We start from the raw sequence: 21452 nt of genomic DNA, 5'->3' as shown, positions 1-21452 counted from the left end.
AAACAGATCGTTATGATCAAACTTATGACTCTATTTCTGTTTTCTATTATCTTTCTTTTTCTATTTCTTTTCATTTTCATTTTCTGTATTCTTTACTTGGGTACTGTGCTAGTTTGCCAGGGCTGCCATAACAAAATACTATGGACTGAGTGGCTTAAACAACAGAAATTTATTTTCTCACAGTTCCAGAGGCTAGAAGCCAAGATCAAGGCATTGGCAGGGTTGGTTTCTTCTAAGGCCTCTCTCCTTGGTCTGCAGATGGCTGTCTTCTCCCTGTGTCTTCACACGGTCTTCCCTCTGTGTGTGTGTTTTCAAATTTCCTGTTGTTATATGACACTCATCATATTGGATTAGAGCCTACCCTAATGATCTCATCTTAACTTTTGCCTCTTTAAAGGCCTTATCTCCAAATACAATCACATTCTGAGATACTGGAGGTTAAGACTTCAACATATGGAGTAGACACAGTTCAGCCGATAACAGTTACTTTAAATAACCTTCATTTATTTGGATATTTCCAGGGTTCAACTTCACTGGCGTTTATTGTCTGGGGAGCATCGACTGAGTGTCTTGTTACAACATTCGTGCCAACGTTGAAAAACAGCTGTAGTTATCTCAAGTCTATGCATCACATTCCTAGTGAAATTATCCCATTGGAGGACTGGATCAGTGGAGTTCACATGGACAGTCAGGGTTTTAATATGATCAAAGTTTTGCCAGTAAGAAACCTAAGCAGATTGTTTGAAGGGTACCAGTGATAGATTACTTTTGTATGATCGGCTGGCCATTCAGTCTTAGCATTTCTTTCCTGAAATGCTCAAAACAACCCAGTTATTTTTCAATCCTCATGTCATTTTGAGGATATGATGACTAAAATGTGAAAACTTTCTGAAATAATGATTTTTCTTGGTAACTTAGTCTTATCATTATTAATATCACGTTTTATGCTATATTATGGTGGCATAATCTTGGGCTTTCACAATATATACAGTTATTTGCCCTTAAGTTGACTCATTCTCATCCTGAGCTGATATATCTTACAGGTCCCATTTCAATGTAATAACAATTTTAATTTTTGCCTTGTCAGACTCTGTGACTCTTTTAAAAATATCTTTGTTAACTTATTACTTATAATTTTCTTTGTGACAAAAAAAAAACCAAACTTGAAGAATTGTTTACTAAATATGTCACTAAGCCTCTTTATAAGGTGTTTAAACTTTATTGCATTGACTTTATGACAGCTACTTTAGGTTCTAAAACTTTTTTCACTTATTTACAAGGTCCAAGTTGTATTACCATGGGTTGAGGGAGTGCTGGAGAAAGAGAAATTTACTTAAATACCAGGAGCTGAAAGTGAAATATTTGTTTTGAATGCTTTTCTGGAAAATCAAGATTTTTAAATGAAAGACTTAGTAAATAATAATGAACTTTACACTAACTTTGTTTAATCATTTTCAGATAAACTACAGGCCTCCCTCTAATATGGGAATAGCTATTCCACTTACAGATAATTTTTATCATGCAGATCCTAGCAAACCCATACCAAGAAATCTATTTCACAAGTCAAAGGTAAATATTTTTTCTGCAGATATACTAGTATTCATTTGAATTCAAGAAATCATTCAGTAAAATTACAGATGGACAGACCTAGCTGTGGAGATTAAATGAGAAGGTGCATTAAGCATAATCCGCCCTGATAACATCACTACTTCTTCTCCTCCTCACCCTCCCTCTCCCCCTCCCCCTCCAGCTCCTCCCCCCACTTCCCTCTCCTCCTCCCTCATTACTACTACTACTACTATTACTATTACTACTACTACTAATACTACTACTAATACTACTGCTATCCCTGTTCCTCCTACTACTTCTTTAGCCTTTTCTTCTCTTAGTGCTACTCCTGGATACAGTTTTGGAACCAAGAAGTCTAAATGGACTCTTTCCCCTTGACCTCTCCCTAGCTCCCATTTGAATTTCAAAGAGCATAGGTAGAGTGAGAACATCGTTTTTTAAATGAAAGGGGCCTCAGACCCATCTCACAGCTCTGTGAAAGGAATGATGTCCAAAAGGAGAGAAGAGTGTTTGCTCCAACATAGACTCATTTGAACTCCTGCCGAGGATCCGCCTAGAAAATAACCAAACCCCAGCAGCACTCTGGCTCTCTGGAGTCAGGGTGAGCAAGGTAGAACAGAGAGAAACCACTAGACTCAAAAGAAAAATACATCAGGACTTCCCTGGTGGTCCAGTGGGTAAGACTCCAAGCTCCCAATGCAGGGGGCCTGGGTTTGATCCCTGATCAGGGGAACTAGGTCCTGCGTGCATGCCGCAACTAAGAAGCCCGCATGCATATGTAACTAAAGATCCCGCATGCCGCAATAAAGACCTGGTGCAGCCAAAATAAATAAATAAATAAATACTTTTTTAAAAAAAAGAAAAGTACATCATGGGGTGGCTTCCCAAGGAAACCTCACAGATACCTGTAATATCTCTCTCGAGAAAAACGCACCTAACTGCATATACATATGGACAAGCAGACATTCATATCCATTCATGAACATACACACACACACAAAGACAGAAGATGGTTGTTTCTTTTATTCAAAATTCTTCATCATCTTCCCATCTCATTCAGAATAAAAGCCAAATTCTTACAATGGTTTATAAGGTCCTCTGTGGTTCAGCCTTGGCTTCACATCTGACCTGATTTCCCACAGGTCACTCTGTTCTGCACACATTGGCCTCCTTGCTGTTCTTCAAGTATACCAGACATATTTCCACCTCAGGGTCTTTAAGTTTCAAAAATTTCCTCTGTCTGGAATGTACTTCTGCCAGATATCACATAGCGCATTCCATCACCATCTTCAGATTTTTGCTTAAATGTCACCATCATTGTGAGACCTTCCTTGGCCACTCTATTTAGAATTGTAACCTCCACCTCCACTGATGCCCACTCCTGTCCCCCTTCCCTGCCTTATTTTTCTTCACTGCACTTTTACAATTTTACATATTTTACCCATTTATTTATTGTATTTCATTAAAAGGTAAGCTACATAAAGCAGGGTTATTTTGGGGTTTTTTTAATCTGTTTTATTCTCTACAATATCTTTAGTACCCAGAAAAGTGCCTGACATAGGGAGTGCTTAAAAATTGTTCAACAAACGAATAATACACATTTATACACATATGATTACAGACACACACACACACGAGGTTGACTTCTTGTTGAATCTTGGATTTCAGGGTAAGCAGCTCTGCTCCAGGCAATGAGCAACTCAAATACTGAATTCTTCAGTTGCAGTTTCTTCCAAAGATAAAGTCTGATATGTCACTATACGCAAGCCTCCTCTGTTGAAACATGAGTTTAATATATTTACATGGAAATCCTTCGTTTGGATTTTTTTTTTTCTTCTGGAGTTTCTTGGGAGTTGAATAGATAATGTATCTAATTTACACATAAATAAATAACAGGTTTTGGGGGGGCACTTTTTATACATTCAACAAATGTTAATTTCAGCATTTCCAGAGTTATCAGACACTGTACAAACAGATATTCTCTGGGGAGACAACAGTGAACAAGATAAACATGACATCTTCGTGGTTCTTTAATGGGGGAAAATAAGCTTTAAAAGTTATACAAATTAAATAGCATCATCTAGTGGAGCAGACTGCTCAAAATTTATGTAATTCTGCCTCTGATCACCTCAAAATATAACAGCTGGGAAAAAAGTACATCTGAACCAACACTGTGACTTCTTGTTATGCTGGCATCATCCCCTTACTAGACAATCATGTGTGATGTCATTCCAGATACAGAGTTGGCAGTTAGACTCTCCAAGGATAAGCAGACAACTGTAAAACACCAAATATTTGAAGAAAAATCCCACAATAAAAAAGAAGCATAAATCTAAACAACTAAAAAACTCATGCCTTGGAAAACAGTATCATAAATACAAGCAAACTTTAGAATAAGCAAAATAATTATTTCAGAACAGTTTCGGTCATATTGCAACCATGAAAAAAAAATTGGAGACAGACATCACACACAAAAAAAAGATGTCAGAAATTTAAAATGTAATCGTGAAACAGCTCAAAAGATTGGAAGAGCTGAATGAACCTAACTAAGCAGCAAATTCGTTCTGAAATTAGATAGTGGTGATGACTGAATAACATTGTGAGTATACTAAAACCCACTGCATTGTACACTTGAAAATGGTAAATATTATCTCAATAAAAAGAAGAAAAAAAGAAGCAGTGAGGATGAGAATGGTAATCTTAAAAGAAGTAGAAAGAAGAATAACGTTTTTAGAAATAGAGTTGATTATCAAAATCAAAAGCCAGTTCTTTGAAAAAACGAATAAACCAATCTCTAGCAAGAGTGATCAAATGAAAAAGTGAATGACAAGTGGATGGTTATAGTGGAGATTTTAAACAGCCTTAGTGACTGCTATGGGGAGAGATAAGTACAAAATAGTAGGTTTGGAGAGTATCCATAGTCGGCAGCCCATCATATCAAGTCTGTTCTTTTAGGTCTCAGTTTCCATGCCAGCGATGGAGGTGGGCATCTTAATTACTGCATTCAGAAAGACACAGGCTTTCTGGGTCCCATGCATGTTGACTATCAACTGCCCTGAGGTAAACTGGCAAGCAGCTGAGTGATACTTGGGTTCATTCCAAGCAAGGAGACAAAATTCAGAAATACTGTGCTTTTACCTTATTATTAATGGATTTTTTCCCTTTTTAACTTCTCAGGGATTTTATTCATTCAGGCAACAAATATTTATTGCACATTTACTCAGTTTGCAGAAATCCTGCCACCAAAAAAAGCACATCAACCTATTTTAATTCTATTTGCAGAAGTCTGGTAAATTCAAACAGTGTGCAAATGTGTCTACTCGGGAGGAGTGTAATTGCACAAATGATCAGAAGTTTTCACATGCTGTTGCTTTCTCAGACTGCAGAGAAAAGGTAAGATAATCTTTAATTTCCTGAAGACAGAGTATTTTCATATTAATAAGATTTTGAAATGCACATTTTGGTTAAACATGAAAACTAAGACATAGAAATACTGTTTTATTATGACATAGAATTAAATATGACATAGAGCTAAAAATATTTGAATTTAAATGTCCCCAGACATGGTAATTAACCTCATCTGTAGAATAGAATAATATCTGCATTGCCTTGTTCATTTCACAGGTTCTTATAAAGATACACACACACACATGCTTATATCTATGTGAAAACAATGTATAACCTGCCAAACGTTACACTAGATTATGGTGAATATTGATTCATTTAAAAAAGTATTGACTATCAAACATGTATCAGGTTCTGAGAATATAGAACTTAAAGCTCAAGGTACTGGTGACAAAATAGAAGACAGTATAATATATTGGTTAAGAGAATGGGTTCTGTGTCAAATACTTCATTCTGTTAGGCTCCAAACATTCAGACATGTATCAAGTTGATGTTGGTATCTGCATTAGCTGACTTACCTGTGCACTTGGTATAACTTTCAGGTAGATCTATTTCAAAGGCCTTGTTGGACTGTATACGGCATTATTTTAAATTACTTTGTACAAAGATAAAATCGCTTACTATAATATTGGGCATAGAGTCAGCAGTCAATAAACTATGAGGGTTGCTATTGTATACCTCCACAACTCCACCCTTGCTGAATTCCAGTATTTCTTGAGCATTTACTGTCTACCATGTACTGCTCTAAGGCTTCTCCATAACTTGTCTCATTTCATTTGAGGCACAGAGAAGCCTGGTAATTTGCCAAAGACCACATAATTAATATGTGATGGAGCTAGATTTGAACTCCAGAGCCTGAGTTTAATGAGTGTGGTTGAAAGATCATGACTGGGAGGGCAGCCAGCAGAAGCAAGAAGAACTACAATCCTGCAGCCTGTGGAACAAAAACCACATTCACAGAAAGATAGACAAGATGAAAAGACAGAGGGCTATGTACCAGATGAAGGAATGAGATAAAACCCCAGAAAAACAACTAAATGAAGTGGAGATAGGCAACCTTCCAGAAAAGGAATTCAGAATAATGATAGTGAAGATGATCCAGGACCTCGGAAAAACAATGGAGGCAAAGATCGAGAAGATGCAAGAAATGTTTAACAAAGACCTAGAAGAATTAAAGAACAAACAAACAGAGATGAACAATACAATAACTGAAATGAAAAATACACTAGAAGGAATCAATAGCAGAATAACTGAGGCAGAAGAACGGTTAAGTGACCTGGAAGACAGAATGGTGGAATTCACTGCTGCAGAACAGAATAAAGAAAAAATAATGAAAAGAAATGAAGACAGCCTAAGAGACCTCTAGGACAACATTAAATGCAACAATAGTTGCATTATAGGGGTCCCAGAAGGTGAAGAGAGAGGGAAAGGACCCGAGAAAATATTTGAAGAGATTATAGTTGAAAACTTCCCTAACATGGGAAAGGAAATAGCCACCCAAGTCCAGGAAGCGCAGCAAGTCCCAAGCAGGAGAAACCCAAGGAGAAACACGCTGAGACACATAGTAATCAAATTGGCAAAAATTAAAGACAAAGAAAAATTATTGAAAGCAGCAAGGGAAAAACGACAAATAACATACAAGGGAACGCCCATAAGGTTAACAGCTGATTGCTCAGCAGAAACTCTACAAGCCAGAAGGGAGTGGCATGATATACTTAAAGTGATGAAAGGGAAGAACGTAAAACCAAGATTACTCTACTCGGCAAGGATCTCATTCAGATTCAACGGAGAAATCAAAAGCTTTACAGACAAGCAAAAGCTAAGAGAATTCAGCACCACCAAACCAGCTCTACAACAAATGCTAAAGGAACTTCTTTAAGTGGGAGACACAAGAGAAGAAAAGGACCTGCAAAAACAAACCCAAAACAATTAAGAAAATGGTCATAGGAACATACATATTGATAATTACCTTAAACGTGAATGGATTAAATGCTCCAACCAAAAGACACAGGCTTGCTGAATGGATACAAAAACAAGACCCATCTATATGCCGTCTACAAGAGACCCACTTCAGACCTAGGGACACATACAGACTGAAAGTGAGGGGATGGAAAAAGATATTCCATGCAAATGGAAATCAAAAGAAAGCTGGAGTAGCAATTCTCATATCAGATAAAATAGACTTTAAAATGAAGAATGTTACAAGAGACAAGGAAGGACACTACATAATGATCAAGGGATCAATCCAAGAAGAAGATATAACAATTATAAATATATATGCACCCAACATAGGAGCACCTCAATACATAAGGCAACTGCTAACAGCTCTAAAAGAGGAAAACAGCAGTAACACAATAATAGTGGGGGATTTTAACACCTCACCTACACCAATGGACAGAACATCCAAACAGAAAATTAATAAGGAAACACAAGCTTTAAATGACACATTAGACCAGATAGATTTAATCGATATTTATAGGACATTCCATCTCAAAACAGCAGATTACACTTTCTTCTCAAGTGCGTATGGAACATTCTCCAGGATAGATCACATCTTGGGTCACAAATCAAGCCTGAGTAAATTTAAGAAAATTGAAGTCATATCAAGCATCTTTTCTGACCACAATGCTATGAGATTAGAAATCAATTACAGGGGAAAAAATGGAAAATACACAAACACATGGAGGCTAAACAGTACATTACTAAATAACCAAGAGATCACTGAAGAAATCAAAGAGGAAGTCAAAAAATACCTAGAGACAAGTGACAATGAAAACACGACATTCCAAAACCTATGGGATGCGGCAAAAGCAGTTCTAAGAGGGAAGATTATAGCTCTACAAGCCTACCTCAAGAAACAAGAAAAATCTCAAGTAAACAATCTAACCTTACACCTAAAGGAACTAGAGAAAGAAGAACAAACAAACCCAAAGTTAGCAGAAGGAAAGAAATCATAAAGATCAGAGCAGAAATAAATGAAATAGAAACAAAGAAAGCAATAGCAAAGATCAATAAAACTAACAGCTGGTTCTTTGAGAAGATAAACAAAATTGATAAACCATTAGCCAGACTCATCAAGAAAAAGAGGGAGAGGACTCAAATCAATAAAATTAGAAATGAAAAAGGAGAAGTTACAACAGGCACTGCAGAAATACAAAGCACCCTAAGAGACTACTACAAGCAACTCTATGCCAATAAAATGGACAACCTGGAAGAAATGGACAAATTCTTAGAAAGGTATAACCTTCCAAGACTGAACCAGGAAGAAATAGAAAATATGAACAGACCAGTTACAAGTAATGAAATTGAAACTGTGATTAAAAATCTTCCAACAAACAAAAGTCCAGGACCAGATGGCTTCACAGGTGAATTCTATCAAACATTTAGAGAAGAGCTAACACCCATTCTTCTCAAACTCTTCCAAAAAATTAGAGAGGAAGGAACACTCCCAAACTCATTCTATGAGGCCACCATCACCCTGATACCAAAATCAGACAAAGATACTACAAAAAAAGAATATTACAGACCAATATCACTGATGAATATAGATGCAAATATCCTCAACAAAATACTAGCAAACAGAATCCAACAACACATTGAAAGGATCATACACCTTGATCAAGTGGGATTTATCCCAGGGATGCAAGGATTCTTCAATATATGCAAATCAATCAATGTGATACACCATATTAACAAATTGAAGTATAAAACCCATATGATCATCTCAATAGATGCAGAAAAAGCTTTTGACAAAATTCTACACCCATTTATGTTAAAAAAAAAAAACTCTCCAGAAAGTAGGCATAGAGGGAACCTACCTCAACATAATAAAGGCCATATACGACAAACCCACAGCAAACATCATTCTCAGTGGTGAAAAATTGCAAGCATTTCCTCTAAGATCAGGAACAAGAAAAAGATGTCCACTCTCACCACTGTTATTCAACATAGTTTTAGAAGTCCTAGCCACGACAATCAGAGAAGAAAAAGAAATAAAAGGAATACAAATTGGAAAAGAAGAAGTAAAACTGTCACTGTTTGCAGATGACATGATACTATACATAGAGAATCCTAAAGATGCCACCAGAAAACTACCAGAGCTAATCAATGAATTTGGTAAAGTTGCAGGATACAAAATTAATGCACAGAAATCTCTTGCATGGGGGGCTTCCCTGGTGGCACAGTGGTTGAGAATCTGCCTGCCAATGCAGGGGACACAGGTTCGGGCCGTGGTCTGGGAAGATCCCACATGCCGCGGAGCAACTAGGCCCGTGAGCCACAGTTACTGAGCCTGCGCGTCTGGAGCCTGTGCTCCACAACAAGAGAGGCTGCAATAATGAGAGGCCTGCGCACCGCGATGAAGAGTGGTCCCCACTTGCCACAACTAGAGAAAGCCCTCACACAGAAATGAAGGCCCAACACAGCCATAAATTTAAAAAATATAAATAAATAAATATTAAAAAAAAAAAAAAACAATTCAGCCAGGAACTTGAAACTTCTCAAAAAAAAAAAAAAAAGAAAAGAAATCTCTTGCATTCCTATATACTAATGATGAAAAATCTGAAAGAGAAATTAAGGAAACACTCCCATTTACCACTGCAACAAAAAGAATAAAATACCTAGGAATAAACCTACCTAGGGAGACAAAAGACCTGTATGCAGAAAACTATAAGACACTGATGAAAGAAATTAAAGATGATACCAACAGATGGAGAGATATACCATGTTCTTGGATTGGAAGAATCAATATTGTGAAAATGACTATACTACCCAAAGCAATCTACAGATTCAATGCAATCCCTATCAAATTACCAATGGCATTTTTTACGGAACTAGAACAAAAAATCTTAAAATTTGTATGGAGACACAAAAGACCCCGAATAGCCAAAGCAGTCTTGAGGGAAAAAAGCAGAGCTGGAGGAATCAGACTCCCTGACTTCAGACTATACTACAAAGCTACAGTAATCAAGACAATATGGTACTGGCACAAAAACAGAAATATAGATCAATGGAACAAGATAGAAAGCCCAGAGATAAACCCAAGCACCTGTGGTCAACTAATCTATGACAAAGGAGGCAAGGATATACAATGGAGAAAAGACAGTCTCTTCAATAAGTGGTGCTGGGAAAACTGGACAGCTACATGTAAAAGAATGAAATTAGAACACTCCCTCACACCATACACAAAAATAAACTCAAAATGGATTAGAGACCTAAATGTAAGTCTGGACACTATAAAACTCTTAGAGGAAAACATAGGAAGAACACTCTTTGACATAAATCACAGCAAGGTCTTTTTTGATCCACCTCCTAGAGTAATGGAAATTAAAACAAAAATAAACAAATGGGATCTAATGGAACTTAAAAGCTTTTGCACAGCAAAGGAAACCATAAACAAGACGAAAAGACACCCCTCAGAATCCGAGAAAATATTTGCAAATGAATCAACGGACAAAGGATTAATCTCCAAAATATATAAACAGCTCATGCAGCTCAATATTAAAAAAACAAACAACCCAATCCAAAAATGGGCAGAAGACCTAAATAGACATTTCTCCAAAGACATACAGATGGCCAAGAAGCACGTGAAAAGCTGCTTAACATCACTAATTATTAGAGAAATGCAAATCAAAAGTACAATGAGGTATCACCTCACACCAGTCAGAATGGGCATCATCCGAAAATCTACAAACAACAAATGCTGGAGAGGGTGTGGAGAAAAGGGAACCCTCTTGCACTGTTGGTGGGAATGTAAATTGATACAGCCACTATGGAGAACAGTATGGAGATTCCTTAAAAAACTAAAAATAGAATTACCATATTGACCCAGCAATCCCACTACTGGGCATATACCCAGAGAAAACCATAATTCAAAAAGACACATGCACCCCAACGTTCATTGCAGCACTATTTACAATAGCCAGGACATGGAAGCAACCTAAATGCCTGTTGACAGACGAATGGATAAAGAAGATGTGGTACATATATACATTGGAATATTACTCAGCCATAAAAAGGAACGAAATTGGGTCATTTGCAGAGACGTGGATGGACCTAGAGACTGTCATACAGAGTGAAGTAAGTCAGAAAGAAAAACAAATATCGTATATTAACGCATATATGTGGAACCTAGAAGAATGGTACAGATGAACCGGTTTGCAGGGCAGAAATTGAGACACAGATGTAGAGGACAAACGTATGGACACCAAGGGGGGAAAGTGGCGAGGGGTGGTGGTGATGGTGGGATGAATTGGGCGATTGGGATTGACATGTATACACTGATGTGTATAAAATGGATGACTAATAAGAACCTGCTGTCTAAAAAAATAAATAAAATTAAATTAAATTAAAAAAAAAAAAAGATCATGACTGGCAGGGAGAGGGCCATTAAGGGATTTGGGCAAGACCCAATTCATGCAGTATCTTAGGGTATATGGGTTGGCCGAAAAAGTGTGCATACCATAATAGCAAATTCCTGTGAAAACTGACAGAAAGGCATGAGTTTTGTTACCACAGTCTTTGTGCACTACTTTTGGAGTTCACAGTGATTCTACTATAAGACAGATTTTTTTTTTTTTAATGCTCTGAGAAGGCAGAAACCCTCAGAAGCACATTTCATATAGAATAGACAAATTCTTGGGAATACATCTATTCATTCTTTACCGGGAAATGAAGAGTTAGTATTGAATTTTCCAAATTTACATTCATTCTTGGCATTTGCATTTTAGGTTCCTCGTTTTAAGTTTCCAGTTACACAATATCCAATTTCTTTGAAAATTTACAGTGAGGATGGACATATCCCAGTGGAAACTCCATACCTGGTTACTGTGACTGAAGTGAATAACAGGGAAAACTGGAAACTAAGTAAGGTTTGCTTTCTTCTACAATTATTACAGCTATGCGTACTGTTGTTACTATGTAGAGAAGTGGTTTACAAAACTGTTTACACAAAAGATAGCCGAGAGTTCTTTGGAAAAGAAGTCAAATCATTTGTCACGTTGCTGTTCATGCTGCTTCTATCATCTCACACTTTTTTTTTTTTTTTTGAAGTATAGGTGATTTACAATATCATGTTAGTTTCAGGTATACAGCACAGTGATTCAGTTATACATATATATATATATTCTTTTTCAGATTCTTTTCCCTTATAAGTTGTTAAAAAATATTGAGTAGAGTTCCCTGTGCTATACAGTAGGTCCTTGTTGGTTATCTATTTTATATATAGTACTGTGTATATGTTAATCCCCACCTTCTAATTTATCCCCTCTCCACCTGCTTCCCCTTTGGTAACCATAAGTTTGTTTTCTATGTCTGTGTGTCTCACACTTATTTCATCATCACTTCCAGTGACCTGGACTCAGAGCCATTATGTAGATTAGCAGCAAAAATGATTGAATTTGTGCTACACGTTGGTCTGGTGTCTCCTTTCATTGCTTTTGCAATGTTATGGAGGAAGATATAAAACGTGTTGCCACATTATCTATAGGATCTATCTTCTAATTATATGAGAAAAGTTTCTTAAATATTTTATGGTAAAATAATTGAAAGGATGCAGAAATATTTCTAAATAAGTAAAATGAAATCTACCACAATTCAGTTTTACCTCAAATATATAATTTTTTGTTGCACATTTGTGTTTGTTCACGAATGTGTACTTTTAAGGAGATCAATAGGTAGATAGATTGATAGATCAATAGATAGAGTTAAATGAAATTTCCAAATGTTATCAAACATTCAGACATTTGGTATTCAGTGAGAGTCTTACTCTGCCCAACATATGCATTTTTTTTTAAATTTATTTATTTATGGCTGTGTTGGGTCTTCGTTTCTGCGCGAGGGCTTTCCCTAGTTGTGGCAAGCGGGGGCCACTCTTCATCGCGGTGCGCAGGCCTCTCACTATCGCAGCCTCTCTTGTTGCGGAGCACAGGCTCCAGACGCGCAGGCTCAGTAATTATGGCTCACGGGCCCAGTTGCTACACGGCACGTGGGATCTTCCCAGACCAGGGCTTGAACCCGTGTCCCCTGCATTGGCAGGCAGACTCTCAACCACTGCGCCATCACGGAAGCCCCAACATATGCATTTTTGAATTGAAAAATTGAGCAAAGAGAATTAGTAAATATTTTGCTTTAACTAACATCCTCATTTTCTGTGGTGTGCTGGAGCCTGCTCTTTTTGAGCACTGATTGTTAAATATTCAAGCATATGGCATACTGGTTGTTAAACCATTCATTGCTTAAAATTAGCCATGGTGATATTCACATCCTGTATGGAGAGAAGGGAACCCTCCTACACTGTTGATGGGAATGAAAATTGGTGCAGCCACTATGGAGAACAGTATGGAGGTTCCTTAAAAACCTGAAACTAGAACTACCATGTGACCCAGCAATCCCACTCCTGGGCATGTAGCCCAACAAAACTATAATTCAAAAAGATACATGCACCCCTATTTTCATAGCAGCACTATTTGCAATAGCCAAGACATGCAAGCAAGCTAAATGTCCACGGACGGATGAATGGTTAAAGAAGATGTGACATATATATATATATATATATATATATATATATATATATATATATACACACACACACATACACACACACACATACATATATACATACACACACACAATGGAATATTACTCAGCTATAAAAAAGAATGAAATAATGCCATTTGCAGCAATGTGGATGGACCTAGAGATTATCATACTAAGCGAAGTAAGAAAAAGACAAATATCATATGATATCACTTATGTGTGGAATCTAGAATATGACACAAATGAACTTATTTACAAAACAGAAACAGACTCACAGACATAGAAAACAAATTTATGGTCACCAAAGGGGAAAGGAGGTGGGCGAGGGATAAATTAGGAGTTTGAGATTAGCAGATACACACTACTGTATACGAACTAAATAAATAAATAACAAGTCCTACTGTATAGCACAGGGAACTATACTCAATATCGTATAATAACTTAGAGAAGAATATGAAAAATTATTTATATATATAAATATATATATATATAACTGAATTACTTTGCTATATACCAGAAACTAACATAACATTGTAAATCAACTATACTTCAATTAAAAACAATTCGTACCCTGAAAATTGGCAAACGCTACAGTCGGAGCTTTTTTTTACCCCTTTAGATCCTATGTACCTTTACACCACTGCCATTTCTAACCCCCACACTACATGTCTGGTTTTAGAAAGAATTACAAGAAGATAGGAGTAACTGATCACTTCTTTCAGAAAAGATTTAAGTGATCTTATTGTGGAACTTCTCTGCTACCTTACTGGAAATCATTTACCAACTGCTAAGGTAGTCCTGAAATTATCTCATTGCCAAATACCCAAAACATCTGCAGGTCAGGATAGTCATAAGCATAGGGCAGGAAAGAAAGGTCAGCCTGAATTAAGGTGGTAAGAGGTCATCCTTCTTGACGATGCCCCTGAGAAGATGCAGTGTCAGATGCTAGGCCTAATTTCCTCTAACTATATTCTCCACAGAGTCAAGCAGAACTAAAATTATGTATAATTTAGCCATGTTATGGAGTGGAATCTTTCATTGTACCTTACTGTATTTAAGAAGCTTTACACAGAATGAGAAAATAGCATACATGTGCTTAAAATATACTTTGTGTAATTTTAGAACACACTGTGCCAGAAAATGTAAAAAAAATGAAAGACTACTTAGAATCGATTCTTCATGCTCCAGTGTATAATCCTTTAGGCCTCAACCTAAGTATAAAGGTAAGTTGACAGCATTTTTATTTTTCCTGTTTTGAGTTTGGATAAAACCTGTATGTCTTTGGTTTTAGTTTTAAAGGATAGGTATCCATGAATGGTGGAAATAGCATCGCTATTTGGAGTTTATTTTTCCTCCATTTCCCTTGATGCTATTATAATATTTCTAAAGATATCTGAATGTTGAATTTAACATTAACTTACCATTTTTTGAGCTAAAATCAAGACTAATAGATTATCAAGGTGGAGCAGAAAAGGTGTTTCCAAAAGTTAGGGGGAAATGGGCTCAGTATTCTTCACCTGGACATGTACAGACACATGTCTTCTGGGTTCAGCTGCCCCTAAGAACACATCAAGTTGACATAATCTAGGTGATTGTTGTGAAAGCCAATAAAAGTTAGGGGACATCTCAAAACCATGAATATGTGGATTAGCCCAAAGTACTCATCAAGGCCATGTTAGATTTTATGTTTCTGTTTCTTCATTCAAAAAGAAAAAAGTGTCAGCTATCGAATCCCTCTGTTTCTAACTCTTGTCCTTCTCCCTCCATTTTTATTTTGATACATGAAGTATATGCCCAAGAACCTTAGAAAAGAGATTGGAATTTTTCTATGCAGAATCTGTAGGGAAAGTGGCCCCAGTGTATATTTTTACTTAAAGGAACATACATGTCAATGTTGCTAATGCCTGGTGTGTTTCTTCCACAGGGCTCTGAGCTCTTTCACTTCAGAGTGTCTGTTGTTCCGGGGGTCTCGTTTTGTAACTTAGGTGAAGAATTTCAGGTATAGTGAAGGCACAGGTATCCAGTGGTATCCAAGGGAGTGATGGCTGGGGACGTAATATGACAGGCATCCGTCCAGGAGACACTTAAGAGAAAAAAATGGCAGAATTTGTATGATAGACAAGACCTGGAGATGGGGGACCCTGGAGACTGGTGGTGACATTATCAGCAGTGATGAAGTTAGGGCCCTTGATAGGTTGCAGGACCAGTTAATGCTGGGAAAATTTTAATAAGTGCCTGTATTTGTTTTTGTTCCCTCTCCACCTTCCATATTTAGCTTGGTTTTCTGACACCACCACCCACCCACCCCCACCCCCCCCGCCAACTCCCCACAGAGACCTATGTCTGTAACACTTTAGTTTCCAGTATTATCCTCCCTTTGGTTATTTGCATTGTAACGGTAGAGTCTTAAATACTCCCAAAGCCGTCAAGATCCAAAAGAATTGGAAACCAAAATCAGTCTCTCCAAATCACCCTATGATGTTCAATGACTCATTTTTGTTTATTCATGTAATGATATCTGCTGCCTGTGGCGGGTGGGAAGGAATAAGGATTTGATTAAATTGATTAATGGCTCATTCATTGTCAAATACTGGTACCACATTATCAAAAACAAAATCTCTTACTCTCTCTTTTTTCCTTTTTCTATCCTGGCCCTGCCTCAGTAATGAATCTGCACAACTGTGGTGATGGGTGCCATGGCAGCAGTGCAGACATCTAAGACCCTGAGAAAAAATCCATCCCACTAGATCTAGGAAAAGAAGCATCTGTCATATGAGGAGCATGAGAGAAAATCCCCATTATTTTTCTCTCTTTTTCTCATCTCTTTGTCCCAAGGTCAGCCCCAGTTTCATGGAACAGTACAGTAGTACAGAAGGCTAAAACTCTAATGAATCCCAGCTTTCTTCCCAGAGGACTAAGGAAAAGGGCCTCTAGGAGTAGAGAGTGCGGGGGAAATCCCTAAGAGAAGAGAGCTGGAGGAGGAGATTCCTAATTGTGTATATGTACTAGCGCAAGTACCAAGCAGCACACGAGTAGAACACACCTAAAGAAGCTTAGCAAAGGCTTCAAAATAAAACGACAATATAAACACCCACTTAAGTTCCCCTAAGTGGCAAAGGAGACAGGAAGACATGATAGCATAGCTAAGGCTTTTTTTGAAAACTGAGCAGACATTGGAGCCATACCCACAGACAGTAAGGCATTACTTGTGATCTGAATGCAACCAGTGTGATTGACTGCTGAAACAAACAAAAAATTCAACATTTTCCAGAGAATTTTTAACAGGACCCAAAGTCTCTAAACATAATATCTTAAATATCCAGGATACAATCCAAAGTTACTCAGTATACCAAGAATTAAGAAAATATAAGCAATTCAGGGAAAGAAAAGACAATCAGCAAAGGACAGCAAATGGAATTATCAAGACAGATATTTTAAACCAGCTATTATAACCATGCTCTAGGTAAAGGCAAGCACTTTTGAAATGAATGGAAAGGGAAAGGAAGAAATTCTCAGCAGAGAAATAGAAGCTATTAAAAAAAAAAAAACCCAATGGAAATTTTAGAACTGAAAAGTACAAATATTTAAAATTTTAAAATCACTGGATGGACTCAATAGCAGAATGGGTATTGCAGAGAAAAGGATCAGTGAATTTGAAAATAAATCAGTAAAAATTCAACCTGAAGAAAAAAGATTTTAAAAAGAATAGCCTCAAGGATCTATGCGACAGTATCAAAAGGTCTAACATTTATGTCACCAGAGTCCATGAAGGAGAGGAAAAAAGAGATTAGTACACGGAAAAAAAAGAAAAAAAAACTGAAGAAATTAAGGCTGAAAATGTCCTAAATTCGGTGAACACAAAATTGACAAATTCAAGAAGCTTAATGAATCCCAAACAAGTGAACTTAAAAAAAATCATGCCTAAACACTACACCTGAATGCCTAAATCATAATCAAGCTACTAAAAATCAAAGACAAAGAAAAATCTTGAAAGCAGCCAGAGAAAAACACTACATGTAAGTGAACAACAATTTGAATGACTGCTGATTTCTCATCAGAAACCACAGAAGAAGAAAGTTGTACAACATCCTTAATGTACTGGGGACAGTTGTAGTGTAGGGAAGAAGGACTGTCAACCCAGAACTCTATAGCTAGTGAAAATATCCTTGAGGAATGAGGGGAAAATAAAGGTCATTTTCAGATGAAGGAAAAATAAGATAATCCACTGTAGACAGAACTTTTTTGAAAAAATGCCTAAGGAAGTTCTTCAGGCTAAAAAGAAGTGTCAACAGAGAGAAACAAAGCTTCAGGAATGAAGGAAGGACCACGAAAATGAATACAAAAAAATAGGAAGTGATTGCATAGTTAATAAAGGAAGAGAATCATTAAGAAACAATAGAAAAAGACAAAGGTTCCTGAAATCTACTTTTGCAAGTATCCTGAAACAATGGAATGCAAAGCATGATCTTGGATTTTCTCTCATCCTAAAGGACATTATTGGAATCATTGATAAAATTTGAGTAAAATCTGGAGATTAGATAATAGCATTGTCTCAGAGTTAATATCCTGGTTTTGATAACTGCACTCTGGTTAAGTGAATTCTTTGCGTTAAAGAAGCACAAATTGAAGTATTTTGATGATAAAAAGACATTGTGTCTAGAACATACTCTTTTATGATTCTGGGGTTCAACTTTTTTTTAGACATGGCATGGAATATTTAGATAATCATAGAAGATTGGGAGGGAAACATTTAAGAAAAAACTGTTTTCAAGAACTTTAGAGATAGCAGTTTAGCTGGAGAACACAGGATTCACAGGTGACAGAGGTTTCTACTCTTAGAAATATAATAGACGACTTAAGCAAGTGAAATTTTTATATTTTCTGATAAGGTGACTGAAATTTTGTTTTAGGCAGAAATGGGTAAGGAAGGCATTCTGGGTGGAAAGAATAACAGCAGCAAAGACACAGATATAGGAAGTCATAAAGCAATCTCTTCAATAGTAGATCCATTTGGCTGGAATGTAAGGTTATATATAAGAAAGTGGGTAGGTTAGGGTCCCATTGTGGGAGACCTTGAATGTCCGAATGAGAACTTTGGAACATTCCTGTCAACAATGAGAAACTATTAAACATTTTTGAAAAAGGGTGTTCAGGGATGAGCACATGATTTACGCCTGCCCAGTCAGAGTGAATCACAGGACTTTTGCTCGAAGTGCTGGGACATGGACTTGATCTTTCTTAATGACATTGAACAAGGAAGTTTGCAGCCCCAGGAGCTACTGTCAGCCATAAGGACTGTTGGGACAATGGAGGGAGTTATCCAACGCTGAGGAAGCAGAACAGAGAAAAAGATTGATTATGATTACAATGGGTGGTTTCCTCTGGCTCTTCCTAACTTTAGCATAGAAAAGAAAATTCAGTTTTGAGATTACATGTAGCGCACAATTGTCTCTCTCATTTACCACAAACAGACTAGATCACTCTTACAAAGCTAATTATCCAACCTCCTCTGGTGGGCCACCTTTAAAAGAAAGATTTTTGGTATCTTGTAGCACCATATTGAAAACCACAAGTAGCATATCATATCCAATATGTAATATTTGTCTATCAAATCCCCAATAATTCCAGTAGCATTGGGCACATTGTCTGAGCCTCCAAGTACAATAGGACATGGTTAAACCAGCTGGTCCATTACCATGAAGATAATTATCTTCCCAGATTGGAAAGCACAGTTTCTCACTGCTTTCCACACCACTTGGCCAGATCCACCTTCTAAATTCTGTTGCTTACAATACTCCATTTCTGGTACCAGTTCTATATAGTCAAGATTCTTCTCGTCACAAATGAAGCAATCTCTCTTTGTTTAAAAAAAATTTTTATAGACAGACTGATGTTTTATAAAGATTAATCTGGCAAAGTTATTATGTCAACATGGATTGACAGCATGGAAAGCTGTTAGGGGAGCTTATTTATACAAAGTGAGGTATTAAAACTCACAATAGCAGCAACAAAAGTGGAATAGAAAGAATGAATGTGAGAGAAATTATAAAAGAACTCATAGCTTATGGGACTGTTTCTTAAAAACCAGATACATCCTTAGGTCACTGGGAGGATGGAGATACCTTTAACTTGATCTATACCCTAAAGCAGCTTTTTAATCCTTTATCTTGTCCTGGCATTTTCCCACATTCCTGCCATCCTGTTTTCATTCATCTCTACTTTCTTCTACCTCCAAAGATGATCTTCCTTCCTACTTCACTGGGAAAACATAAGCTTGAACCACCTTATTCTCCATATGCCCCCACTTCTACTTATAATGTCTATGGCACCCATCTTTGCCTCTAGTCTCAGAGAAAAAGATGACTCTGTGCCTCTGTCAATGATCCTGTCTCCCCTCCAGGAACTTGTTTTTATTAATTAGCCATTCAAGCAGAGGAAACATTTTGAATATACAGAAATTTCCCAACGTTAGCACTTGTACAGAGGATTTCTAAACAGAGGATAGTTTGGAAGAGCCCATGCTTATTCCCTCTACCTTGAATGTACCTTCTCCTCCTTCTCTTATTCTTCAAGATCCAGCTCAGGAAGCACATTACCTGATAACTCTAAGCAGTTAGGCACTTCTAACCATGTTCCCGCAGCACTTTGCCTGTTCCTCTGTAACTGAACACAGAATGTTTTCCTGCTGTGTAAGTGTTCTATCTGCCCGCCTCTGCCACTAAAGACATAGGATAAAGGAATAGGATATAAATCGAATTCCTATTCCCTGTGTATCATGTGGAAATTCACCACCTGTCAAATTGTCAAGAGACTGTTTGTAAGCTTTGTGGAAGGTAAATATCTATATCAGTCTGGACGGAATGTTGCTAAATGACTAACAATGTCTCCACCACTGTGGGAATCATGTCAAGTTCAGCGTTTTGAATTACTGAGTTCAGAAAGCTTAAATACTTTGCTTTTTCTGTTGCAGATTTATGTTGACGAAGCCCCTCTGCCATTTCCAGGACACACACTTATTGCCCTCGCAGCAGCTGTACTGCTAGGGGGATTAATTTTTATAGCATTTATGTTCCAAATACGTAACATCCACCCATGGGATACATGAAAAAATTGATTAGGACAAACAATGTGAATTCAACAAATATTACTGCTAATTAGCTGGCTCATCGACTGAAAATCTGAATAGTGAACAAATGGTAATCATAATTTTCTCTTTATTTCCTAGTTTCATTAGACAACTCCTAGAAAAAAAATATATTTAAATGTTAATGTAAAAACTAGCTAAAATACTATAGAATTACCATTTTAACCCAAATTGCTATTTGTCAACATGTTTACCATTCCATTCTCTTATTTTGAATACATGGAAAATTTCTTATGTCAACACTTATAATAGAGGATTTTCCTTGAGGTTTTTAGAAAAATACAAAATGATAACCATCTCTGTGTGGAATGGGTTTTCTGTATTTTTCAGCTTTTGTTGACTGGAGCCCATTCTGGGCCTTGCCCTTTTCAGATTGGAATATGAGTAGAATGCAATCCTGCCAGGGAAAGATAGGTGATAAAGGAGGCTCCTGTCCATGTGTGCCTTCAGAGCCTCATGGAAATTAAAGATGAAACCATTTGGGTTTCTTGAGGCAGCTTCAAAACCAGATTGTAACACCTAAAGGGAATGAATTGTGACCCCCATCGTGGGGTTGGACGAACACGGGGTCTGGGTGAGGTACTTATTTACAAAACTACATGCAACATGTAGAATTCCAAAAGATTCACCTCTGTGTACTCTCAGAGCACCTGCCCCCAGGTAGTCAGAAGATGGCCAATGCATTTGGAGATCAGAGAGTGACACCCTCCTGGAAAAACTCAGGAGGAGCTGCAGACTGCTCTTGACAACATAGGGAGAGGCTAGGCATCCGGTCCAGGAGAGCCCAGCTCTGAGAACT

The 21452-nt window shown here is 37.2% G+C and overlaps 1 protein-coding gene across 1 annotated transcript in view; it reads left to right on the top strand.

The window, feature by feature from the left end:
- Nucleotides 1-20614, top strand: part of CATSPERB (cation channel sperm associated auxiliary subunit beta) — a 126580-nt gene extending 105966 nt beyond the window's left edge. Inside the window, exons 20-26 of the mRNA XM_061181498.1 lie at nt 522-719; nt 1459-1569; nt 4852-4962; nt 11703-11838; nt 14632-14732; nt 15434-15508; nt 20480-20614. Coding sequence (XP_061037481.1) covers nt 522-719; nt 1459-1569; nt 4852-4962; nt 11703-11838; nt 14632-14732; nt 15434-15508; nt 20480-20614 — 867 coding nt within the window. The remainder of the gene's footprint in view (nt 1-521; nt 720-1458; nt 1570-4851; nt 4963-11702; nt 11839-14631; nt 14733-15433; nt 15509-20479) is intronic.
- The last annotated feature ends 838 nt before the right edge of the window (nt 20615-21452 follow it).

Source organism: Eubalaena glacialis, chromosome 2 (genome assembly GCF_028564815.1).
Source record: "Eubalaena glacialis isolate mEubGla1 chromosome 2, mEubGla1.1.hap2.+ XY, whole genome shotgun sequence".
Lineage (NCBI taxonomy): Eukaryota > Metazoa > Chordata > Mammalia > Artiodactyla > Balaenidae > Eubalaena > Eubalaena glacialis.
Note: the sequence above shows the minus strand (reverse complement) of the source record. Positions and strands in the feature narration are given on the sequence as shown.